At 36.4% G+C, this 26,903-nt stretch overlaps 2 protein-coding genes across 15 annotated transcripts in view; one reads left to right on the top strand and one right to left on the bottom strand.

The window, feature by feature from the left end:
* The window catches only part of Dnai4 (dynein axonemal intermediate chain 4), a 107,468-nt gene extending 94,734 nt beyond the window's left edge, over positions 1-12,734 (bottom strand). For 2 of the 4 annotated variants that reach the window (XM_078026473.1, XM_013361558.4), the window contains exons 1-2: positions 12,186-12,734; positions 1,583-1,760 (exon numbers count right to left, since the gene is read on the bottom strand). In XM_078026473.1, the coding sequence (XP_077882599.1) occupies positions 1,583-1,760; positions 12,186-12,232 (225 nt within the window). In that variant the 5' untranslated portion in view covers positions 12,233-12,734. Of the gene's footprint in view, positions 1-1,582; positions 1,761-6,981; positions 7,125-12,185 lie in introns of all 4 variants that reach the window. The other 2 variants (XM_078026472.1, XM_040288818.2) reach the window with 2 other exon arrangements.
* Positions 12,450-26,903, top strand: part of Mier1 (MIER1 transcriptional regulator) — a 58,316-nt gene continuing 43,862 nt past the window's right edge. Inside the window, exons 1-4 of one of the 11 annotated variants that reach the window (XM_021731079.3) lie at positions 12,461-12,618; positions 12,726-12,931; positions 13,652-13,752; positions 16,256-16,329. In XM_021731079.3, the coding sequence (XP_021586754.1) occupies positions 12,820-12,931; positions 13,652-13,752; positions 16,256-16,329 (287 nt within the window). In that variant the 5' untranslated portion in view covers positions 12,461-12,618; positions 12,726-12,819. Of the gene's footprint in view, positions 12,619-12,725; positions 12,932-13,155; positions 13,175-13,651; positions 13,753-16,252; positions 16,330-17,723; positions 17,896-26,044; positions 26,070-26,903 lie in introns of those variants that run through there. The other 10 variants (XM_021731081.3, XM_040288819.2, XM_013361561.4 and 7 more) reach the window with 10 other exon arrangements.

Genomic DNA, 26,903 nt, shown 5'->3' on the forward strand with positions numbered 1-26,903 from the left:
CCAAAAGCTTCACTTTCAAGGTAGCTAACATTCTCCTTTACACTCTCAAGATGGCCAGCATTCTCCCTTGAATGTGGATCCACTTTCTTAAACAAACCGGTCTTTAACTGGCACATGCTAAAATTTTTTTGTCACATATTCCAAGGACCTCTTATCTTGAGTTGAGGTCCTCCTCTCTGGAACTCCTCTGGTGATAACCACACCACCTTTACTGTCTTAATCATGGTTTTACTTTGGTGAACAAATTTATAATAGCTACTTTGAAATCTTTTTGGTTAAATCTGACCATCTGATCCCTCTCACTGGCAGTTTCTGTTGTCTGCTTTTTCTTGTGCATGGTTTGTGCTTTCTGTACTTCTGTGGAAAACTGGAGATTTTAGATGATGTATTATAGTAACTCTGGGTATTGATACCTCCCTTCTCTTCAGAGCCTGATATTATTATTATCTTATTTGTTTAGTGATTGGTTGAATTATTTTATTGAAGCCTATATTCCTAGTATGGATTAACTATCCATTAAAAGATGATATTGAAGTCCTAGTTTACTGAGATTATAACCTTATTTGGAAACTGAGTCTTTGCAGATTTAATCAAGTCCAAATCATTGGAGTAAGCACTAACCCAACGGCTCAACGACTGTTGCCCTTAAAAGGGGACATTTGAACAGATATACACAGAGGGACAACAAAAAAAAACAACACATGGGGATAATGTGATGTGTGATGTTATTGGAGTGATGCCTCCACATGGAAAGGAATACCTGGAACTACTAGAACCTAGAAGTGAAACATGAAACAAATCGTACCATTCAGACAGCACACCTTGATTTCAAATTTCTGACTCCCAGAACTAAGAGACAATAAACTTCAATTATTTTTTAACAATTTCTTGTCCCTTGTTAAGGCCTAGAAAACTAATATCCCTCATCTCATTTCATAGCCCTTTGCTGTTGATTCTCAGTGAGATGGTATAGTTTGGGTGGGCTCACAAACCTCTGGGAATGTTCTGACAGCATTAAGGTTCTGTTCCCCTCTTTCCCTGTCCACCCTCAGTTATTATTTTCAACAATGCCCTAGGGCATAAATGCCCTACAAATTAATCCAATCATGAAGTCTGATTTATCAAATTTGTCTTTAAAAGACTGTAATTTTAATGTCCCATCTAAAAAATCATTTTCTGATACATTCAAAGTTAAATATTATGCACTTTTCTATATATGCTATGTTTTGATTAAATGTTTTAAAGTCTTTTGTTATGAGACAATTCTGATAATTAATTTGATGACATTTTCAAGAGTACATTGCTGAGGAGAGTAGATGACAGTAGTATATTAGCTATAATTAACAACAGATAATTCTTAATGTCCTAAGTAGACTTTTCTTATTCTACTACAATATTCCTATTATTCATAGTGAGTTACAGGAGCCATTTGCTAGTATTATGCTGTAAGGAATGTTATGGAGTAAAAATTTTAATCAAATCAATATTTCAATATTTGAAGTGATCAGTTGATTATTCTAAAATTCCAATAGTTTTACATGATATCATTTTAAAATAAACCCAGAATTCTCAAGAATATTACCTGTATTGTCTTAATGTTGGGAATATTCAATTTTTCTATTGATCTCATTTCAGGTGGAATAAGTAAGTTTCTTGATACAGTCAGTTTGCTTTGATTTGAACCAATATATCCTTTGTTTGGAGCTTTTCCTGTGGCATTAAAGCTAATAGACCTCCTTGGTAATAGTGAGGCATTATTCCTATATCAGGAAAAGACAATACAAGGATCCATGATTGAAAAGAAAAATCAATACAAACAAAAAAGGTACACTTTCATTTATAAACATGAATAATCTAACCATATAACATGAAATAAATAGCTGCTTGAGAGATTATTTTGCATAAGCATAGTTCTAGAGAGTTTATATACACTATGTGACTTTTCTCCTCACAACAACTCTAAAAAGTTGCTGTTAACTTTTTTTCTGGGGTGTGTGTGTGCAAGGGTGGAACCCTGGGGGTACTTTATTACTGAGTAGATCCCTAGTCCATTTATTTTTATTTTGAGACAGAGTCTTAGTAAATTCCTGAAGCTGGCCTCCAACTTAACATTCTTATGCCTCAACCTCCCAAATTGCTAGGATTATAGGCATGCAACCATGTGCACTATTAACAGTTTATGTAAAATCACAGAGGCTTAAATAGGGAAAATTTTCTTACAAGAGTTGAGATTTGACACAGGATGTAAGATTCAAAGGCTATACTGACTTTTGTGAGTCTTATATTCTTACTTACAAAACAGGGATTATAATAGTATCTAACTCACAGTTTCTTATGAGTAAATGAATTAACTTTGGTATTATGGTTAAGAAGTGTCTGGCACCCAGAAAGCACAAACACTCTGCAGTTACACAGGCAGATTTAAACAGAAAAGAATATCATGTTCCCATCTGAACAAATAATGATTTTTGGAAAATTTTTTTTAGTTCTAGTTGGACACAATACCTTTATCTATTTTTATGTAATGCTGAGGATCAAACCCAGTGTCTCACATATGCTAGGCAAGTACTCTACAGCTGAGCCCCAGCCCCAAATAATGTTTGATTTTTATTAAGAAAAGTTATAATCTAAATATTTGTGTCTGAAAGAAAGAATTTTACTTTTGGATTTACTCTATAAATTCCTAAAAATAGAACCTACTTTCTATTCTTTCTAGTGTTCTGTACTATAGTTTTCTATAAAATGAGGATGATCTTCCCTTAGCTTATAAAAAGGAAATATGCTGCCAAAGAAAACATTTTAATAATACTTTTAATTTTTAATCATAAAAGATCAAACAAGAATAAAATATCTTTAAATGACAATTATCAATTCAGTTTTCATATTTATTTTCTTCACAGCATTGTTATTACTATTTGACATTTTGTTTCTTGTTTTCCACTCTTCTTAGAATGTAGGCACATTCAGGGTAGAAACTGTCATACTCATTGCTATGTTCCTAGCACACAGCCTAGGGCCTAATATATCATAGGCGCTAAACACATACTTTTTAAATTAATGTGAAAATGAATTCCATTTGCACACTATTTCAAACATGTTCAAGTATCCTACCCTATTTCGTTTCTAAAGGACTATACTATCCTGACAATACAAATAAAAGGTTTCAATTATGTAAAAACTCCTTCATATCTTTTCTCTACCTGCTTAAAATTCTGCTTCCTGCAAACTCATCAATATATTCTTATCTTTTTTCCTCATTCAATAAGAGTTGATATTCTATAAGACTAATATTTCTAATATTTTTATCTATGTTTTGAAATGTATCTCTTCTAAGGAACTCTTCTCCATGAGTTAATCCCAAGTCTTTTAATCGTATTATTTCCCCATGAACATGCTTCAATCATCTCATCTTTTCTTTAGCTATGCCTTCCTCTACCTATTAATAAATCTCTTCTCCCTTTCATAGTTCAGTTTTCTAAAATATTAGCCAATAATACTGTCTCTTTTTCTTTCTTTTTTTTTTTTTCTGTGATGCTGGGGATCAAACCTAGGGCTGCATGCATCCTGGGCAAGTGCTTTACCACTGAGCTTCATGTCCCACCCTGTCTATCTATTTTTTGCTTCTCTTATCTAGTTCCATTTTTTCATTAATATCATCCATTCCTTCAAATTGTTGAATCCAAGGCACTCTTCACCTTTGTAGCATCTGACAGTTGACTATTTCCCTTTATGAAAAATTGACTTCTCAAATTGGTTTCTATGACACCAGTTTCTTATTCTTTAACCTCCTTGAGACCTCTGATCTTCCATTTTCTACTAATTAATCTTTTAGATTTCTCTTCATTTCTAGCTAATTCAGAAATCTATAATACGTCAGTAGAATCATTCCTTTCTTGCTACCGTCAAGTCATAAGTTTCTTTCTCCTTAACTTTTTGCCCTAAAGTCCTTTTTACAAAGTCCAGTACTCAGGGCTGAACTCGTAGCTCAGTGGTAGCTCAGTGGTAGAGCGCTTGCCTGGCACATGTGAGGCACTAGTTTCAATCCCCAACACTACATAAAAATAAAGAAAGAAAATAAAATTATTGTGCCCAACTACCAAAATAAATAGACAAATAGATACATAGATAAATAAATATATAAAAGATGCAAAATCCAGTCCTCATGTTCTATTTTTCCTTTAATTAACTCCTCTTTCATATATTACAACAGGCTTGAACCTCAGCAATCTATTTTCTCATTATATACACCATACCTAGTTTCAGTGGCCATGTATATTCTACTGTCTAATACCATCACTTCTGTCTCTCTTCTTCCATCCTCTGAAGATTTTTTACCTTGAACCATGGGTGCTCTCTCTCCAATATTATCCCTGCCATAATTATTGAGTATTTCAATATCCATGAAGCTAATCCTTCTACTACCGTAGCTTATTAGAAAACTTACATAAATGATGTTATATTGCTACTTTAACCACTTACCCTAATGATCAATATGCTTGACCTTGTCTTTAGAAAAGTCAATGCTTACTTCCTATTTTTTCAGTTTAAACACTCTCTTAAACCACAACATCAACAATCCTTCAACTTTATTATGATCTTTAAGTCCAGATGCTACCATCTTATGTACCTCTATGTATCTCTTTTCTCTTGATCTTAAAAGTTATCATAATTGATAGTTAATTATTATAATCATTCCTTTCTTACATTCTCATCCCCCTTTCCCTTCTTTTATGTCATAACACTTGCTGGTAAAACCAAAACCATGGTGAATTCCAATCATGCTCTTACTTTAACCTTGCACCTATGTATTAACCATGTTTCTAGCTTCTATAAATCTGATGTTTAAAAATGTGCCCTACATGTACAAGTCAGACATAGCTTGTTCTGGACAATATGGAAATATGCCTAAGTTACTGTGCCTTGGTTTCCTGCCTCCCTCATATCTCCCAGCCCCAGAAGTCCTCCTCTTAGGAGGGGATTTTTCAAATACACATCGATCAACAGTAAGTCCACACTCCTGACAACCTCTTTTGAAATCCCACATTCTGGACAACAATACTTGTTCCAATCACTCCACTGTCAAGTGTCAGCCCAATAGATAGCCTCTATGCTTCAAAAACAACTAAAATTATTCAAAGTAGCCAATCCTGTTTATACTGTCTTACCCATTCCTTCTGGAAGAAACCAAAAGAAAAGCTCTTATTCACAGTAAACCTCCCCATACCTACCCTCAACACTAAAGCAAATAATCATTTCAATATTCTTATCTTACTTATTAGCAGCATTTAATCTAGCTGTTCCTTTTTTTTTTTTTTTTAAACTTGGATTGTGGGACACTCCCTTTACCTGGTTTTCCTCTTAGTTTTTCTGTAGCCTTCATCATTAAACTTCTCTTTTCTTTCTATATTCATAGCCTAATGAACTCATTCAATGCTATGACTTAAATGCCACTATGTGAAAATGAATCCGTAATACATAACTCTAACCCATATACCTACCTGCCTACTTGACATCTATAAAGGAAATTTAGCAAGTCCAAAACTGATTTCCTGGTGTTAACCACCACTACCATTTCATCCTTTTCAGGAAATTTACTTCTTATAGTCCTTCCCATTTTTTTTTAAAGGATATTCTGTTCTCCCAGGTTCTTAGGTGAAAAAAAGTAAAAAATATCCAGAATCCACTCAATTATCATCATCTTTATTGCCACTATCCTGGTCCAAACACAATCTTATCTTTTTTGAATTACTGCAGTGCTCTTTTAACTGTCTTTTTACTTTACCTGGATCCCCTGAAATCTATTCTCCACACAACCTTTTAAAAGCACAAGCAAGATCAATTCAATTCTTATTATAACTTGTGACATATAAAATAGTCATATTTCACAAGAAAACTTAAATCCCAAAAGGACAATTGAAATACCCAAATTTAATCAAGAACTCATAGGCCATGTGTTTGAGCAAATTTCTTAGTCTGTTTCTTTACTTCTCTGTAAATTAAGGTTAATAACAATACCTAATTCAGAGTTAGGGTGATCATTAGTTTTATTTCTAAGGTACAATGAGTAGATAAAAATTATAAAATAAAAATGTAAAGACTCAAAGAGAAGGTAATAGGGTCAAGGGAAAAAACTGGAGAGAGAAAGAAGAACCAGACAGGAGGCATTCAGGCAGGCAATAAATGAACCAGTAAAGTCCAAGGTTAAGTGTGGTGAGCCTTTTCAGTGGACAGTGGCCGCCATTACAAGATGGCGCCGGCTTCCGCCGTGGTCTGAGACAAACAACTCCTTATTAGGGAGAGTTGGCACGTCACTGTTTAACACCCTATGAGAAAGGTCCACGTGGCGGCTTTGCATTGGGGCTTGGTGTGCTTTATTAAGTGTGGGAGGCGCAAGCGGAGAGAGAATGCTTGAAGACATGTCTGAGTAAAGGCCTGAATAAACTGCTGAGAGAAGATTCCTGAGTCCTGTCTTCCTTGCGGGCAAGGGGTCACGACAGTTAAGGAAATTTAAAAAAATCTTCAGGAGGATAATTATTATCAAATGCTCAGAGAGATGGAAAGAAAGATTGAATCTGGTGACCTTTGAAATCTTTAGGTTATGATTTAGGTTATAATCCTTTGAGTAGTTTCTAAAAAGCAATAATGACAACAGATAAGAATTAAGGAGTGAACAGACTTTCTTTTGGTTTCCAGTCCAATATGTAAAGCCCTTGAAAGTCATCTTTTTTATTTTTGGTGGTACTGAGGATTGAACCAAGGGGTGCTCTACCACTGAGCTACAACCCAAGATGTTTGTTTTCTACTTTCGTTTAGGTCCACCAGAAAATTGAGATCATAGGGAAAAGAACTACCTTGAAAATTAAAGAGGTAGGTGAAAACAGAATAGCAGTGTACAGAAAGCAAAAACTGCCAATGGAATAAGTAGTGGTAGGAAAACTTAAAGGACAATTTACTAATTACTGAAGACTGAGTGCAGACTACCTTGAGAGATAAAAACTGGGGATCCAGCATTATGGAGGGGCCCACACTTTCATTTTCACCTCCATAAGTTCACCAAGTTCTCCGGATGAAAATCAGAGACAAATTCCCTCAGGGTTCTCGCAGATGGATGGAGAGTAATAATTCTGAAATACACACAAAATGTATTTCATTTCTGTTCTCCTTAACAAGGCCCATCTTCAAGGAAACTATTTTAAGAACTTAACCACTTTGGGTTTTACAACAGCATATACTGGATGCAGGAAAAGAAAATACCCAATTCTAGCCTGGCACGGTGGCATACGCCTGTAATCCCAGCAGCTCTGGAGGCTGAGGCAGGAGTATCATGAGTTCAAGGCCAGCCTCAGCAAAAGTGAGGCACTAAGAAACTCAGTAAGACCCTCTCTCAAAATATACCCAACTCTGATACCTATTAGTTATCTTGTCCCAATTAAAGAGAAGAAAAAAATGCTAAAAAACACTCATAAAGTTTACACCTCAGGGATAAAGGCCCACTAAAAGATTTAGTTGTTGGATTATAGAATACATCCCCTTCTCCCTAAATCTTGCCACCACCACACCTGGGCTCTGTTAATAGGACTAAATTAATTACCACTAAAGAACTACAAGGCTCAAACTCCACTTAAGAAGGAGGCTCTATCTACTATGGTAATAAAAATGGCATGCTATTGGCACCAAAACAGACCCATGGTACAGAGTAGAAGACACAAAGACAAACCCACATAAACACAGTTATCTCTTACTAGACAAAGGAGCCATAAACACACACTGGAGAAAAGATAGACTCTTCAACAAATGATGCTAGCAAAACTGGAAATCCATATGTAACAAAATGAAATTTGCAAAAAACTCAAAAGTTGATTAAGGACCTAAGCATTAGACAAGAGATCCTGAGCCTACTAGAAGAAAAAGTAGGTCCAACTCTCCATTATGTCACCTTAGGAACCAACTTCCTCAACAAGACTCCTAAAGTGCAAGAAGTAAAATCAAGAATAAATAAATGGAATGGTATCAAACTGAAAAGATTTTTCACAGCAAAGGAAACAATCAAGAAGGTGAACAGAGAGCCTACAAAATGGGAGAAAATCTTTGTCACCTGCACCTTAAATAGAGCATTAATCTCTAGGATATACAAAGAACACAAAAACTTAACACAAAAAAATCAAATAACCCAATCAATAAATGAGCTAAGGAACTGAACAGGCACCGTCAACAAATACATGAAAAAATGTTCAAAAGCACAAGTATTTAGAGAATCGTAAAATGTAAAACTACACTGAGATTTCATCTCACTCCAGTCAGAATGGCAATTATCAAGAATATAAGTAACAATACATGTTGTCCAGGATGTGGGGGAAAAAGGTATATTTATACATTGCTGGTGGGACTGCAAAATGGTACAACCACTCTGGAAAGCAGTATGGAGATCACTCAGAAAACTTGGAATGAAACCAACATTTGACTCAACTATCCCACTCCTTGGCATACACCCAAAGGACTTCAAATCAGCATACAACAGTGATGCACCCACATCAATGTTTATAGCAGCATACTTCACAATAGCTGAGCTCTGGAACCAACTGGGTGCCCTTCAACAGATGAATGGATAAAGAAAATGTGGTATACATTCACAATGGAATATTATTACTCAGACATAAAGAAAATTGAAATTACAGCATTTGCTAATAAATGGATGGAACTAGAGACTGTCATGTTAAATGAAATAAGCCAATTCCCAAAAACCAACGGTCAAATGTTCTCTCTGATATGCAGATGCTAATACACAACATGGAGGCAAGGGAGAAAAGAACAGAAGTTTACTGGTTCAGATAAAGGTGAATGAGGGAAGGGAGGGAGGGAGGATGGGAATTAAAAAGACAGTAGAATGAATCAGACATAACTTTTCCACGTTCATATATATACATGAACAGTTTAACTCCACATCATGTATAATCAAAAGAATGTAAAGTATACTCCATGTATGTATGTCAAAATACACTCGACTGTTATGTATATCTTAAAAGGAAGGAGGCTCTAAGGAAACTTAAACAAACAGAAGAGATAAAACCAAGAACACTAGAAGAAACTAAAGCTTTCCACAAACAGTAAATATAAAGTCACAGCCACACAAAAATAAAAACTCACACTGAAGGCCTATTTATCTCAGTTCATGTTACACCATACAATATGTTCTATTTTCAACAGAAAATTGTAAGGCATATCAAAAGGAAAAAAAAATTGTGTGAAGAGACAAAATAAGCATTAGAACCAGACTCAGATACAGCAGAAATATTAGAACGGTTCAACTAGATTTAAAATAACTTTCCTGAATATGGTAAGGAATCTAATCTAACAGGTGAATAATATCCAAGACAAATGGGCAATGCAAATAGATGAAAATACTAATACAGAATTGAAAGGAAATATGAACATATAGGGAATCAGAATAAAGGAACTAGGCAGTGTTAGCACAAAAGGACCAGGCAAGGTGCAAACTTCACAGATCATCAAAAGCCTTTATTCAGGAACACAGAATGAAGCCACTGATGGACCCACTTTCCTGGCAGAAAATAAGCCACTGGCCAAAGGAGGAATCTAGGCTCCAGTATATAGATTACACTGAGAGGTGACTTAATTAATAAACATGTCAGTTTGGGCACTCAGGAATTTGGTTTTTTGTTGTTGTTTTTACTGGGCAAAGTAGGGTCTGGGGTAAACGGTCAGCATCTGGGATTTGTTTTTACTGGGCACGATAGAGGGTTGGAGGGTCAGCGGCAGCATCTGAAAGGAATTATTTTGGGAGAGATCAATACTTAAGTCTCTTCTCAGGGGCTGTCCTTCCAGGTTTGATGGACACCTTCTCCCCAGGGCTTGTTTTGTCACTGGGAAAGAATGTATTGTGAAAGGATCAATGCTATCAGTATGGCTTTCTTTTTCACTCCTTTTTCCAGGGTCATACTATCTTGGGGTTTGTCACTTCTCATATCTAATAGGCATAAAAATGAAATAAAGGTGTTAAAGAAAGAGCCAGTGGTTATTTTTTCCATAATGAGAGATTTGTCCAATATTATTAAGCCAATGGGAAGGATCTAATTCAGGAGAAACTGAATTGAGAAAGTGGAAAATTAATAAATGCTTTGAGAGATTCTTTACAACTTCAGGATTAAATCCTAAAAGGAGGAAAAGGAGAACTAATACATCAGGTCAAGCCAACAGATTGCAAACTTTATTTCTTTTTAAATTATATAATATGGCAATACAGCTACCTCAAAAAGATTACATTGCTTCCCATTCTATCCCATCCTTTCTTTAATAATTAATTTATTATTAATTTGTCATTATTTAAGAAATTCCCAAGGGAATTTTCCTAACACTCTCAGCCACTAGAGAGCTGTATAACTTTTAATTCACTTTGAGATTTTCAAACCTAAAGGTGGAAACAAAAACCAGACAAAATGAACAGTAACCAATTACTTAAGTACATCTTTACACATTCCTTTGTTTAATCAATAAATATTTACGAAGCATGTTCTTTAGGCTAAAAGACACATCAGGGAACAAAACAAAAATCTGTCCTCATTGAGTTTCATTACTTGTGAAGGCAAATTAATAAGCAGGTATATAACTATAGGGATAAATTTTATGGAAAAAATAAAGGGTGAGGGATCAAAATGCTGGATGTATTATTTTATGGATGGTGATATCTGGAAAAAAATGAGTTAAAGAGATTATTTTGGAGCATAATATTCCAAAGAATGGTAAATGTAGACAAGCACAAATACGAATAACGTGCCTGATGTGTTGTGTAACAAAGCATGCTGAGAGTAAATTACCCAAATAGCACCCTGTAAGAATGTGAGCATTTACTCTAGTAAAATATGAAAAAACTTGAGGAAGACAAATCACAATGACAACTTTATGGAGGGTGCTGGGAAAAAGATTAGACACCATAATATGACAATGAGTTATATGATACTGCTAGTCTCAACTTATTTTGCAGGTAAAAATCATTGATTTATTGAGGTATAAGAGAGAAGTCCAAGGTACTCCAGAGTTTTTCACCTCAGAAACTGCCAAGTGGAATTCACCATTTACTAAAGTGGGAAAAACTTGCAAAAGAAGGATTTGGGTTTTGAATATAAATTTTGAGATGTCTTATAATTTCTAAGTGCAGATGTTTCCTTTTTCTTGGGAGGTCTTGGATAGAGCTAAAACTTGTGAATTACCCTTATCAGTGATTTTAAAAGGCATAAGGCAGTAGTGAAGAGAACAGGTTAAGGAATGACCCAGCAACACTCTTGATGTTCAGTTATGGGACAGGTGAGCAGATCCCAGTTAAGTATTTTAAAAGAAGTAGCCATGAACCAGGGGAATATCTAGGGAAGAGAGAAAACAAAATGAAGTATTTCAAAACTCAAGAAGTGATCAATAAGATCAGAGCTGCTAATGGGTCAGTTAAGAACAAAAGTGTAAACTGGCTACTGTGTTTGGCTGGATGGCTATTGTTGACTTTCACAAAAAGGCCTTTTTTGGTGGAGTGGTAGGATGGACAAAAGCCAGAGTACCATATTCAAAGGTGAACAGAAGGTTCTCTTCCAAGAACTTTCAACAAGTTGCGATGAAAAAAAGATCAATTGCGCTGAAGAAGATTGGAGAAAGGGATGTTGAAGGTTTGTGAAGAGAGAACAAAAGTGATCTGGAAGTGCCAGAGAGATAAATAAACTGGGGAACTTCAGTGGAATTTAGTGAGCAGCCCAAAGGAACCATTTCAAGTTACAAGCGAGATAAGTCAGCAGAATTTTAAGGCAGGATAGTTAAAAAACAAAATCATCTAGTATCAAGCAGAGCAATGTTTAATCTGAGGTTCCAGAAGCTGATGAACCTGAGCATGTGAGCAGAGCATAGAAGCATCAAACCAGAATGTAGATGGGGGGGGCGCCCCCAAACTCTAAGTACTAGGAGGACAAGTGGTCCCAAACAAAACCAGGTCTTCTCAGAGCAAGCAGAGCACTATTGGTTTTTAAAAGGCTGCTCCAGGCGAGAGAAGGAACCACTGCCGCCTGGGAGGGCTGCTGACCATACCCAGATGCAGTAAAATGACCCCTTTCCAAATCTAGGGAGAGTATCTAGAAGGGCTCCCTCGGCTGCCCACGGGAATTGAATACGATTTTCGCGCCGGAACTTACGGCGAGAGGTTTGGCTGCTTGCGGCTGTTTGTCGGAGAAACGGGCATGGTGGCGACGGGTTTGGGAGTTGTCGACCACCCCTTTCCAGGCTGCTTCTGGAGTCCCCAGTTCCCCAACCCGGGGCGTTAGCGGGTAGCGCCGAGGCTCAGAAATGTTTGCCGGGCGCCATGGAGACGGTGGAGCCCTGGCTCAACAAGCGGCCGCGCGGTTGGCTGGCGGCTCGAGGCCGAGGAGGAGGGCGGAGGCGGAGGGGAGGGCAGAGGGTTGGTGGAGCAGGAGGAAGCTCCGGACGACGACTGGAAGGAGGAGGCGGGCGGCCCGGGCCCCAGGCCCCTCCCAGGCTCTGAGTCTCCCGGCTGCAGGCGGATGGATGGGGCTTCTTCAGGCGGTGGTGGCAGCAGCGAAGGTGGCGGCGGCGGCAGCGGCAGCGGCTGTAAGTGCAGCCTCTATACACCATCTCTCCCCTCTCACTCCTCTTGGGATGAGGGGCTCCTGAGGTGTCCTCAGTCCCCATTTTCTCCCTCCCCTCCCCCACTGCAGAGTACCGCCCGGAAGACTCTTAACTTCCGGGGAGGGGCTGCCAGAGAACGCGCCTGGTCGCGGGCCGAGCGGAGGCGCCGGCCACCGGAGGCGCATGCGCAACTCCCTGCCTCCGCCCACCCCCTCCGCGCCCGATCTTTCTGCTTCGCGGTGGCGGCAGCGCGGGTCTCCCTGGCGTCCACGGCGCGCTGGGAATCCGCTGCGGAGTGAGTTTGCCTCGCCCCGGTTGCTCCAGCCCCTTTTACCAGTCGGTCCTCGATCCTGGTCGGGTTGGGGTCAAATGACCACTCCCCTGTGGCTCCACCCCTTTCCCCTGTGTTTCCCCAAATGTGTCCGGCCCTGGGAGGCTCCCTCCGAAACACTGCAACCCTTGTGGTAGCGGGGTCCTGGGCCAACCTGCCCTTTCTAAGGGAGCAGAGGAGGGAAGAGACTGCAAAGATGGGATCGCCGTAAGGAAGCTAGGCGTGCTTGCTTCCTTTGGTGATGTTTCAGCTTATAACGGAGAGGTCCCTGGCCTGGAACGCATCTCTGGTCCTTGCATGCTGTGTGACCTTGGGCGAGTCGCTATCCTTCTCTGGGCTTCAATTTTCCCCATTTAGCGCTCCTCCCCACAACGCTAAAACTGTAATTTTGCAGGAAAACTTATCGCAATTTTATGACCAGTCTAAGGCTGCTTAGCACACCCGACCCCGAGTTGACCGAACCTTCTTTCTTAACTCGTGGGTGAAATACGGCGACCTATTTATTGGGTTACTTTTATTCCTTTACTGTTGGTTACAAATTGCATTAATTTTTTCCCAAAATTGTACTGGGATACTTGACCTAGTTCCCAGTAATGTTTTTAAAAATTTGAGACAGAATGGTGCTCTTGGGATAAAAATTGTTTCTGACTCTTTGCTACTGAGGCTCTCTTTCCTTTAATCCAGATGGTGTGGTGGCTCGATTCTCCCAGTGCCTGGCTGAGTTTCGGACGTGGTTAAGAACCAACTGGTTGAGGTTCAATGCAGACAAGACGGATGTGATGCTGGTAGGCAAGGGCACACTTGGAGATGAAGGGAGGGAAAATCCAAACTCCCTCAAATATTATAAATATTACGTTACTTTTCTGTATGTTCCAGTGTTTGAGAACTACTAACAGGCCAATAACTTCCAGAATTTGGGTGAGATACTTAACATCAGCGATGTATAAAATCTTAACATATTAGTTTGTAATATACTGATGAAATAGGGCCACTGGATAAAGCCACCTGATAAGAATTATGAAAAGAAAACCAGAACTGTTCTCTGAAGAACCAAAGGCTATATAAGTGTTTGGGGTGTTAATAATAAAAAAAAAAACTAACAAAAGTATGATGCTTATTGTTGCATAGATATAGGCTTCCAAATGTAATACGTTACTGCTTTTGCAACCTGCATTCTGCCTACTAATGTGAAGGTAAATCTAAAATGTTATTTAAGAAAACAAGTTTTAATAGTTTACAAAACAATCTCAAAAGGACTTGGACCCTGAAAATTATTAGATACAGAATTTGTTTTTAGGATTTTCGATGTGTTGTGTTCACCTATTTCAGTATATCAGCCCCGGAGTTAAAATTGTAACTAGTCTTTCCTTGGTGCATTTTGAGAGCTTCCTTTTTGACTTGCATGAACATGTTCCCATAGTATAGGTGTATACATTTCTTGTATTTGAATCAGGAGTTGGTCCTGAATAAAAGGCATAAAATTGTCAGATGAGTTTTTTTTTATGGGTTAGTTTAAGGTTGAGGTAAATTTGTGACCCTAAATGCATCTGTCAGTAGCAATATAATATCTTAAGGGGTTCATGTGTGTTTGTGTGTATGTATGCATTTTATAGTTTCTGAAATTGTTGAATAACTTTTGAATGGAGGATTCAGTAAGTTGCTCAAAAACATTTCCCAATATAATAATAATTGTGAGTAGCTTAATGTGGTAGAAAATTAGTATTTGCTTAAAAACAAGGAGAGAGTAAGAGCAAAAGAGGCATTTATTTAGACTTTCTGTAGGAATTTTTTTGTTTGGGGATATAAACCATAATACTCACATAAATTTGGAATTAGTCACAATTTTTTGACTTGTACAGTTCTAACAGAGCTGCCATTTTGGCTGGAATTAATAATATACAGTACAATAATTTTGAACAAGTCATAGTTAACAATGATTTTTCTCACGCTTTTAGCTTTATTATGTCCTGTTTGTAGCTCACTTAATAGCAATAGGATTTAAAGATATAGTTTTGTTAAACTAAATCAATGACTGTTGGCATTTGAATACAAAAAAGATATCTGTTGAATTAATACAAAGTACCAAAGAACTAAGGGTAATAGATAAAAATGACTAAGTCAGATTCTGGCTTAATAAACAGAAGAATGTTTCAAAATTTGAACTTTTTTTGAAAACAGCAGTCACTTCATGAGATATGGTGAATCACAGGAGGTGTTTAAACATAAGCAGAAAAGCCTGGTAGTAGAAGCATTCTGAGGAATTCCTATGCCAAAGTATAAAGAAATTGACTAAAAAACCTATAAAGTCCCATCCAACACTAAGATTGTATGACCAGTGAATAGTTAGTTCTTACGTATTTTATACTGAAGAGGTTAAGCAAGAGTTTTGAGAAAGACTTTTTTCCTTAAAGAAGCTCTGTAAAGAGTAAAATGAGTGAAAGTAACTGAATTCCATAGTGATGTGTTACCTATAACTTAGAGTACTAGAACTTTTTCTCCTTCCTTTAGATTGACTAAACCTACATTTATAGGAAAAAAATGTAGAGGGAATTTTTTTTCCTAAATAACAATGCCATTTAAAGTTAATAGCATTGATAAAGAAATATTAAACTTAAAAGTTGTTTAATAGCAAGGTAAATATCCATTTAAAAATGTCTTAGATCCAATTTCCTAACTTCCAGTATTCATTTCAGTCCTTAACAGGACCTGATCCCTTGTTCTTTATTCCAATTGGGATTTTTGTATATGGTTGAACTGAAGAATCAAAGAATTAATGGACTAAAGCAAGCAAGTTATTTCTGTGCCTTGTATTTTAACAATGCTTTAGTCTTTCCCTTGATAGCCAGCTCAATTTCATATATTAACTTTCATGTTTTAATGGAAAACTTTCCCTAAACTTTCTGGTATATAAAACCTAAGTTTCCTCTACCTCTAGGCCTTTTGTTGTTTTTATCTGTACCCACCTCAGGGCCAGGCACATACATTGTTTTTTGCCTTTAGCTTTTTTCATCAAGTGTATCAAGAAAATGGTTTATTAACTGACATTTCTAAAAAGTCATTTTACTTTCAGACCAAAATTTAAAAATTCAACAGGGTAACTCATAGAAACTATATATCTATGCTAAAATATTTATTCTCTCAAAAGAATCCTCAAAAAAAACACTTTTATATATTTTCTTAAAGATAAATGGAAATACTGTACAGTACAGTTAATGGTAAAAATTGTTTGTAGACTTGGGAACTTTAAAGTTTTCCTTTCTCTTCTTTCCCTTGCTTTTCTTTCAGTAGAAAATGTGCATCAGATGTTTATGTTTAATTGGTTTACAGACTGTCTGTGGACTCTTTTCCTGTCAAATTACCAGGTAATGTCCTTTCACTTAGCAGCTACTTCATATACCTGTAAATGCAGTTTATTCATGCACAAATTATTGGACATAAGAGTTTCAAGTTAATATTGTCTTTGGAAATATTTAGGAAAATGCTTGATAGAGCCTAGAATTTTAAGGGAACACAAATAATTTTAAAAACAGTGTCCCCCATATTGCATTGTAAATGTTTAAAAAAATTGTGTATGTACACATTTATGCAATATATTATAGTCTCACATTATTTAGAAGAAATGAATAATTTTCATTTAATTATTTGATTTTTTGGTACTAACTTTTGTTGAAACTGCATTAAGAATCCTTAAAGATGGGGGGTGGATAAAAAAGTGTCTTTTGAATAAGTCTTTTTAAATTCCTGGTTTAGTAAAGTATTAGTGTCCACCTTAATAGTGCCTTGGTATTGGCTAGTATCTACTTTAGTAATGGAAGTGAAACAAGTTTGTTACTTTGAAATCATTGGCTCTGGCAGTCATCAGTATTGGTATCAAGGCCAACTGGCAGCTCTAGGCCAATACATTAAAACTTTCAAATCGCAGGCATTGCAAACAAGTAGGTTCTTCCATGCAGTCAAGTAGATTATTTATGTCAATCAAAGAACGACTTCTCATTATTTTACATTTAAAATTTTTGTTTAGTTGTGCAAAAATTCTATCATTGATGTATGTTGCTACTGGCGTCATACAGTGTGTGAAGAAAAACAAATGAAATTTGAGGATGGCAGACTACTTAACAATCCCTTTTCTTACTCTTTGCTCTGCCCCTTCTAAATTGAGGCAGGATCTCAAGTTCAAAGCTGGCCTCAGCAAAAGGGAGGCGCTAAGCAACTCAGTGAGACCCTGTCTCTAAATAAAATACAGAATAGGTCTGGGGATGTGGCTCAGTGGTCCAGTGCCCCTGAATTATTCAATCCCCAGTACAAAAAAAAAAAAATTTTTTTTGGATGTGGGATGTTAATTTCCTGTCGGGAATCACCGAGAAATATTTGTAAAGGGATAACCGCTTTACAGTTCGTGCCGCTGTTGCATCCCAGCAACATCCGTTCTCCAGCATTCAAAAATGACCGACTTGTAAAATAGAACGTATTTTCCACTGCTTTGTAAATGCTGGACGGGGCTCTGGTACCTTCTCGCGCCCTCTCTGCCCAAGATGCGCGGGCTCCCGTCGCAGGTCCTTTGGGGCGGGCGCCTGGGGCCGAGATGCCCAACTTCCCCACACCCACCTTGGCCCCGCCTCGTCCGCGCTCTACCAGGAGGGCTGGCCGCGGGGCCGCGCGCGCGTTCTCGCGTCCCTGCTCCGCGCGTGCTAGCTGGCCTTTTCCCTCCAGTCCAGCCCAGCCGGGGCGCCGCGAGGGGGCGGAGTGGGGTGTGGTGGGCGCGCTCGGGCGGCTCCTGCGCGTTCCCGCCGAGGCAGCGGCGGCGGGAGCGGCAGAGGCGGCGGCGGCGGCCGGAGTCCCGTTGCTGAGTCTCACATCCGGGTTCTGGCCGTGACCCAGCCGCGGCCGCCGCGGAGATGTGACCCGGCAGTACGGCAAATATGGCGGAGGTAAGGGAGCGAGCTCCCCCTCCCTGTCCCGGAGCCGGGCGCCCCCGGGCCCTGGCCGGGGAGGAGTGGAGTGGGCCTGGCCAGGAGAGGCCCAGCCCTGCTGGCGCCACTGCCCACCTGTTGTCCGGAACAGGCCGCGCTCTGGGCGGGAGCTTTCCCTGGAACTTAGTTGGGATGGGTCCGGGGGTAGGAGAAAGCGGAGACGTAGTTGGACTTCGGGGCCAGTTTGAAGGGCTGGGTGCTACGCAGTAGTGCAGGGCGAGGGGGAGGGGGCGCTGGTCTGGGAAGGGGTGCCTGTGGCGCAACTTCGCCGGCCGGTGCCAGGGCCGGAGAGGAGCCGCTGCTTCCTCTTGCGAAGTTTCTTCCCTCCCTAACCGAGATGCTGTTGCGCCCTTCCGCGTCACCCCCACCCGTTTGCTGCTGACACCCATTCCCTGTTGGTGGAGAAAAGGCTGAACGGCCTTTAATTCTCCTAGTAAAGATAAAATGAGCGTGGAGAAAATCACGTTCCCAATTCTGCCTTTCAAACTAGGGGAATCTCCCCATTTCTCCGAAGAGTTAACAACTCCCTCCCCCGCCTTTCAACATACACACCGCCGCCGCCAGGTAGAACCTCTGGAGTTGCTTTTCTACCCTTCAACTTAACTCCCTTCACCGTTTAGCACACCCCCCCAAAACCAAATCAAAGCTACTTATTTTCCTTCTGATTTTTGTTTTCTTAAGAAATCCCCCCCCCTTACTTGTCTTTGCTCATTTTCTAGTAAACAAGTTTCCAAAGCCCCTTTCTGCTATGTTAGATTGGTTTGCATATTTGGAACACGAAATTGATGACAAACAACCACTTGTTGGTTTATAATTAATTGGAACTTCGTATATGCTATTAAAAATCCAAATTTTGTGTCTCGTTTAAGGTTTTCAACATAGGGAAGTTTTGTGATTTGTTTGTTTTGTTTACTTTTTTTCCCACCCATGTGAGAATTTCGTTACTCTTTATCCCTGAGTTCCCAGTCATGTATTTGGACTTGTGTGTCTCCTTGAAAAGCCACTCAACATTTGGTTAATATGGCATTACTCTTGTTAGAATTACCGTATTCATTTTTAGAGACACCTAAAAATAAATTCAGGAAGTAGGTAATTTTATTTGTCCTTTAGCCCCCAATTTTTAACTCCTTTATTTGCTAACTAAAATCAGTCGTATTTTTGTCAATACCATAATACCCTTTTTAGACCTTGGAATACAGAAAAACGGTTAGATTATGTAGCTTTTTTTAGGTACCTAAAGGTTTGTTTTCTGGAAGCTCTTAGGATGTTATTTCTACTTGTCTTATGGAAACTAGATTTATATCTATGTCCGGGAGTATTTGCTGTTAAAGAAGGAAGAGGTTTTATTGTACCATGACTTTGTGCCGCTAGTACTCTTTTAAAAAACAATATTTCTGGTGTATATCTAAATTTAGATCTTATATTTTCATTTCTTTGGCTTTTTATGGTTAAAAAAATGCGTTTCAGAGCACAGGAGTTGGAAAGCATAGTCGTTTCTGTTTCACTTAAATGTGACTGGATTTAATCTAGTAGTCTGATGGTTTTTACCTAGATTTTAGAAAGCAGTGAGGATTGTATTGTGTATTTTGCTTGATACGTAGAGAAGGAGTAGTAATGCAGCAATGGACCTCCTTTCGGTGGGTTTTCATTAGATAAGTAAAATTGTGTTAAGGAAGTAGTGTTTCTTCCCTTGTGGTGCTCAATGTTTGAGCTTTAAGTTGTGTGATCATAATCCAAGATAGGTTACTAAGGAAGAAAAATAACTTTATATGAAAATACATTGAAATTTGATTTTTTAAAAAAAGTCATCTAGAAATTTTACTGCCCGGTGTACTGAAAACATGTTTATTAACATCTTGTTTCAGAAATTAAAGATGGTTTCATTAATGTAAGAGAAATAGTATTTGGAGTCACCTATCATTTCCTAATATTTTCTAGTATATGCTTTTTATTACAAAGTGTATATTTTTCTTAAATATTTCATTGTTTGGAGAATGGAACTCTCATGTTTTCAGGAACACATGGATGGTTCAATTTCAAGAAGAAAAAATGATTTTATTTTCAGTGTATTTATTTAATGACTTGATATCTTTAAATCATTTTTTATATTCTTCAGTTACTTGTAGATGGTTTTATTTATTGTGACTTTAAAGGAAAAGTAGAAGAACCTTGGTGTGTCCTATTAAACAATCTAAAATAGATGAAGAGGTAAAAAGTAAAAATGATTTAAATTTTTTGGTCTCAGTAATTCAGTAATTGAGCTGGGGGTGTAGCTCAGGGGTAGAGAGCTAGAATAGCATGGAAGACCATAGGTTCTATCACCAGTACTGCCATAAACAAACAAAAACAAAACCCTCAAACTTCAGTAATTGTGATGATTTTTTAAAGACTGTTGGTTTTAAAAGATTAAATGAATGAGAAATGCTTTGTTTATAGCATCCTTTTACTTTTTGTATGAGCTCTCAGATTTATTCTTTGTGATACATGTGGTAAAATAATTCATATACTGAACTGTTGTGCTTTTGATTAAGTAGACCTGAGTATTGATGTTAACTTAAGAAATAACAGTGCAGAGCAGCAGTAAGCAGTTAAATCTTCGGGGGGAAAACAGTTATTGAAGAAACATGTCTCCAGAGGAAAATGTAGGTTTTATGCTTCTGGGTTTTCTTTTTGTTGTTGTTTCCTACATAAGAGAATGACCCTGATTTTTAAGAAAATATTTTAATTCTTGAATTCAAATTATTTTAGATGTACTAAATATGCTAATTATTCATAATTTTGATCTAATCATCCTAATTGAATCCATAATAGGAAATATGTATTTAATGGTTTAAATTGTATTAGTATTAAAAACACTTAATATACTCAGAAAAAAATGGTAAATGCTCCCTTTCTTAGCACTTTTTAGTAAATTTCACTTTGCTTATTCCTTAAAATTATTTACCATCCTTTTAAAAGGAGGCTCTCCTTGTCACACTTAAAGGAAATTAAAGGGTAGTTACAGTTTTATGAAGGCACTGAGAGAGAAAAAAAAAGAGGAAGAAATAGTTGATCCTTAGGGTTTTATAAGGAATGTGTTATAGGGACCTTGGGAATGAACAATTTGTCATTTATTTTCAAAGTTTATAAACATGTAAGGGACTTTCTTCTCAAGGAAAAAAAAGCTTCAGCACAGTGCAAGACCTGCTCTTTTTAATTTTTTCTTCTTTTATCCTATGTCACATTTCTATAATAAAATGAAAAAAATAATGAATTTAATACTGCTAAGTATTTTAATATTTTTAAAGATGGTACATGAACTATTCACTCACTATTTATTTCTTTTAAAAATACTCCTTAGTACTTTTTTTTAAGAGTACTTGGATTTTGTGCTTCAAGGAAATAGGATCATGACAGTGTGTGAATTTCTACTGTTAGCAAAACTTGTTCCACTGCAATGGATTTAAGCCTTAAATAATTCTATATTCTGGTGTTTATTTGTTTGTTTATTTATTTATTTATTTATTTATTTATTTTTAGTTTATACTTCAAAAAAAATTAAGGTTTTATCCAAAGTAGGCATGAGCACCAATGCATCAGAGTCCTAAAAAGCTTAGTTTAGTAGAAGTATGAGAGTTGAAATACCTGAAAACTTAAAGGTTTGGTGGGACAAAGAAAGAAGTGAATCACTGGAACTGGGGTTGTGGCTCAGTGATAGAGTGCTTGCCTCACATGTGTGAGGAGGCACTGGATTCTTAGCACTGCATATAAATAAATGAATGAAATAAAGGTCCCTTAACAACTGGGGGAAAAAAAAGAAGTAGTAGTGAATTATTTTAAGATAATTCTGGAGGGACTAATCAGTTTCTCAAATAATTTAGAAATAAACACTTCTATTGAATCTTAAGGGCACCGAATCCCACCCCCTTACATATAATATGAATAGTAAACAGCTTCATAGGAATTTCTTGATTGATGTTCAGATCAGAAGATTTGCAAATGGTTTCAACGTTTATTGCAGTAATTAAGCTGTTCACTGCTAGGGGTCTATTCTGTTGAGCTTATTTTGTGGCTTAGAAGTATGACTGTTATATTTTGTAGATAAGCAGTTTGTGAAGTAGCACCCTAAAATAACTTTTTGCAAATTGAGGTTATCTTTTCCTTATAGTTCTAGATTCAAAACAAAATTATTCAGAAGAGAAAATATGTTCATTCATTTAGCTAAATACTCTTTAGTGGTATTACACATTTCAAACAATTCATAATAAAAGTAAGAAACTTGGGTCTTGAAAATTGAAATGATCTAAATTTTTCATCATAGAGAAAGTGGAACTTGAGCAGAGTTTATACAGTTTTTCCTAAGTCATACAGTTAGTCTGGCACAGTTAAGAGTAGAACACACCAACAATAAAAATAAATAAATAAATATAAAAACTCAGACAAAAAAAAAAAGAGTAGAACTCAGCCTTCTGCATTCCTAATGCTTATTTTCCATAATATCATTCTATCCTCCAAATTATTCTTATTGTTGTAAATTTATTAATTTTAATTCCAAAACATACTTAACTGTTTTATACCCTAGCATTTCTGAAAGTAACAGCAAAGTATGGGACATAATTTTGTATGGCAGGAGAGGGTACTAAGCCCTGGGCATAGTATCCCTGCAACTTTTATCCAAGAAGAGGGTCCCAAACTCCTTCTGACCTCTCTCCTTAATTGCTTTGAGAATCCGATTTAGCCTCTATAACTTCAGGAGATGTTGGCTACACTTAAAGAAATGGTGATGGAATTGGTTTGAGGGGGGGAAGTTTTGTTCACTTATTTGCATGGAAAATAAGCTTTTGATTGGCTGAAATAAAAGAGCCTAGGAATACTTCCTGACTATACTACCTTAATTTTTTTTTTTTGTAAAAATGTTAATAGTCTAGCCTTTTTCTAGAATCAATCTTTTATCTCCAGATTACAGTTTTCTGTTGCATGAAACACTTCCCACCATTTTCCACCATGTTCTAGAAAAGTGAAAAGAAATATTTGAATAATTAGGAGGCATTGAGTATTTTTGTTATTACTGTTAGTAACTTTATCAACTAAATTTTAAATATACTGGCAAGGATAACATGCTATACAAAAGTTAATAGAGCACTTTTTTCATTTGAGTTAGCATACTAATTACCTTTAGGTTTGTCTTTCCAGTATTGTTTCCCATCTCTGATAAAACAAGTATATATGCACCAAAAAATTTTCAAAATTATAACTTTGAAAAAATAGTACCAAGTACTAGGTTTTCTTAAAAATTGAAAAGAGAAGAAAATGAAAATGGTTTATAATTCAACAAAAGAGATTGGAAAATTCCAAGAGAACAGAAAAACGTAAAGTGAAAAAAGCCTCTTCTCCCTAATTTATCCCCTAGAAAAAGCTATTATGAACAAATTCTTATGTATCTTTTTGAGGAAAAAAATTTATGCATATTCTAGCCCAGTTTGTTGCACATTCTACATTTTTTAAATCTTAATTTTCTTAGCATTTGTTTCTCTTTCAACACAAACCTATCTGTCTCATCCTTTTTAATGATTTTATGGTGTCCCATGGTTTGAAGGAGCTATATATTATTTTGAACTAGTTAAAAAGTTAAAATGGATTTTGGTTTTCCCCCAACTTTTTGCTTAGAACAACATTGTGGTAATGAATGATATACATATATCTGAATGTACTGTTTTAGGTATATCACAAGGGAAAGTTCATGTTGGCAAAATGATGTCAAAAATTGTTGAGCTAACTCCTTTCTACCAGTAAGGTCTAAGTGCATTTTAAATATTCTTAAACCACAATTTAAAAATTTTTCAGCTTACACTCATATTTTGATCTTTTTCTGAAACCAAGTGTTTCTATAAGCACTTGTTTACGTTTAATTTTTTGTTTGTTTTAATTTTCCCCCTCTCTTACCCCTTTCTAATTTGCTGTAGTAATTGTAATTGGTGCAAGTTTTCTTGGAGGGTATTGTTAGATAGAGATATCACTTCCTAAAAGACATAGGTTACAGTCCGGTAAGACAGATGTCAACTCTGTTCACATTTTAAACGTGCTTTGAACTGATAAAAACCATTTTAGAAGGAAATAGAAAGTAAGGGGAAAGATAAAAAAGTTAGCAAAAAATTATGAGGTTCTTTCTCTGGAAGGTATAAAAAGAACTCTGAGGTGTCAGAGGTTGTAGGCTTCATGTCTGACTTCATTACCACAGTGGAACCTTTATCTCATTTTATATCCCTGGGTTTACTAATCTATAAAATAAGGTAATGTTAGATTTACGGTTATGATCAAGAAACTATGCCTTTGAAAATGTGTAGCATTATGTAAATATAAATTAGTTCTATATTTTTTCATAGCTAAATAAAAATTGCCCTCATTCCACCCTGAAACTTCCCATATTATAATATAAGCTCACATTTTATCTTGAAAGATAATCATTTTGTCAGTTGAACAATGTAATGTTCACAGTATGAACTGTTTTCAGATGCTAGTTTTAGAAGCTCATTTTTTATTTAATTGGATATAGACAACTTGCAAGAAACTAATCTCATTCCTGTCTCCTAAACTGACACAATAAAATTTTATTTTGGATGTAAAATACTAAAATGTATATGGATACTAAATATGGGCAAACCATTCTGCCTTTTGCTCTTCCGTGCTAATCAATGCTTGACACATTACATTGACAATGATCACATTACCTCTGACGTAATGTGATCATTGATGTAATCTTTGAACTTTGTGTGCTTTGCTCTATGTGGGCTATACTTACAAATGCTACCAGTTCTCTAAATATTTGGTATCTGAAAAAGTGGAAAATATTTGGAACCTTTTCAGAACTTTAAAGTGGTAACTATTGACCAATAAAATAATGATCATTTAGGGTTGGTGAGGCCTCTTGTAGATACCATTTGCAATTCAGCATCCCTAGAATTATTCTAGGTAGTGTCAGTAAAAACATACCCTTCAATTTTAGTAATTTGTTTTTAATCAGAAAGCCTTTTTATCATAAGACTGTCAAATGAGATAATTATTGGAGTGTAAATTAAAACTAAATATTTGCTTAAGAACTATTTCTCTTAAGTTTCTAATTCATAAGTAATGCATATTTTTCTTGTTTGTCATATAAATTTTGTTCTAAAAATTCTCTAAAAAAAAAAAAAACAGCATTGCAGGTGTGATGGTACACTCCTTATAATCCCAGTAGCTGGGAGGCTGAAGCATGAGGATCACAAGTTCAAAAGTCAGTCTCAGCAACTTAGTCAGACCCTACACAACTCAGTGAGATCCTGTCTCTAAATAAAATACAAAAAAAAATGGTCTGGGATGTGGTTCAGTGGTTAAGTACCCCTGAGTTCAATACCCAGTACTAAAAAAGAAAAGAAAACCAACATTGTAAGACTACTCCCTATGGTAGTGAACAATCTGATGAAGGTGGTCAATAATGTTGCTGTAGCCTTGTATGGAGATTGGGTTTATACTTGGAAAATAAAATTTAACTGCATGAAACATGAGTGAATTAATATTTTAAAATATTAGTTTGCTGTGTAATAATTGTGATGGTTAAAACCATTTCAAGTCGTAGCTGTGCCCCAAAAGATGTTAAGGAAGCTAGAAATCTTTTTTGTGGTTACATTACTCTCTTCATGTCACCCCCACTCTTCAGGAGTATTTAATTGGAGGAAAAAAGCATTATATTGACTGTTCCAGCAGAGTAACTTTTAAATAATTGTAGTGTTGTGGCATTGGAAATAAAATACTAGATATTGTTATTTTTTCTTAGATAATGCTATAAGAAAGAACCATTCCAAGAATTGATAGGGAAAAAAATAGGACCTTTGAAAAAGTGTGCCCCAAGAACCCAAGTCACCATGAAATTTAGAATGCCATACTTAAAATAGTACACTGTATACAATTTTCAAAATGGAACTTAAAACATTTTATAGGAATTTGTCTTTGACCCTAGCTTTTGAAAAATTAAGCATCATTTTCCTAATTTCTTTTTCTTCTTGCCTCTCTCTATCCCATTACTTAGCAGAAGCAAAGAATATTGCAGTATCCCTATCATTCTATTGCTAGTGCTTTTGGCCTTCCTCCCTGTCTGTCTTCTAATGGACGTGAAATAGGTACCTCTGAATGAATTGGCAAAGTTTTATTTATAAATTTATGTCATTTAAACATCTTTTACTGAATTTGTCTTGTAGGAATTGTAGATAAAACTTGTTTATAGTTGTAAATTAACAATTGAGGTAAAATACAACCACATACTTACTGACATGTGGTAACATTACTAAAATAAGTTCCTACAAATTTTCATCTTCATGTTTTCCAGTTGCTTGTGGTTAAATTTATGAGAGATAGAATGGTACAATAGAGGAATCTTGCAGTCTCCCCTTAGATAACCTACCCTTTCTAGTCTTTAGTTTGAATGGTTACTAATTCTGTGATAACTTTTAAGAAATAATTATTTTTTGTTAAAGTTAGCCTATACTTCACATAACATTTTTAATTCTTTCCTTTTTCTTTCTTACAACATAATTTTTATTTATAATGATGCCTTTAAGTCATTTCTGCCTCCATTTTCACAGTTCATTTTTTTTTAAAGCCATAGACTAGTTTGATAGCAAACTTTGCATAGTTTTTTCTTTATTGGAAAGACAAAATGTATTTCAGAAAATTCCAAGATCTAAAATCACGCCTCTTAATCCACATGTTATGAGGCCCACTTTTGCTTTTAAAATCTGAATGAATTTCATTATTATTATCTTCTTTCTAGATTCAGTAGTATTCTAGATTTTTCTCTATGCTTAAATATAATAGAAAGTAAAGGGTTATGTTGAAGGTTTTAGTTTATTTTAAAACAATTCAGACATTAAAGCTTACCATAGTTTTTGGTGTGATGTTTGTCATCAGATGCTTCCTATATTGTTTGGGAAGATGTGCTATACAAAAATGCTAAT

Source organism: Ictidomys tridecemlineatus, chromosome 11 (assembly GCF_052094955.1).
Source record: "Ictidomys tridecemlineatus isolate mIctTri1 chromosome 11, mIctTri1.hap1, whole genome shotgun sequence".
Lineage (NCBI taxonomy): Eukaryota > Metazoa > Chordata > Mammalia > Rodentia > Sciuridae > Ictidomys > Ictidomys tridecemlineatus.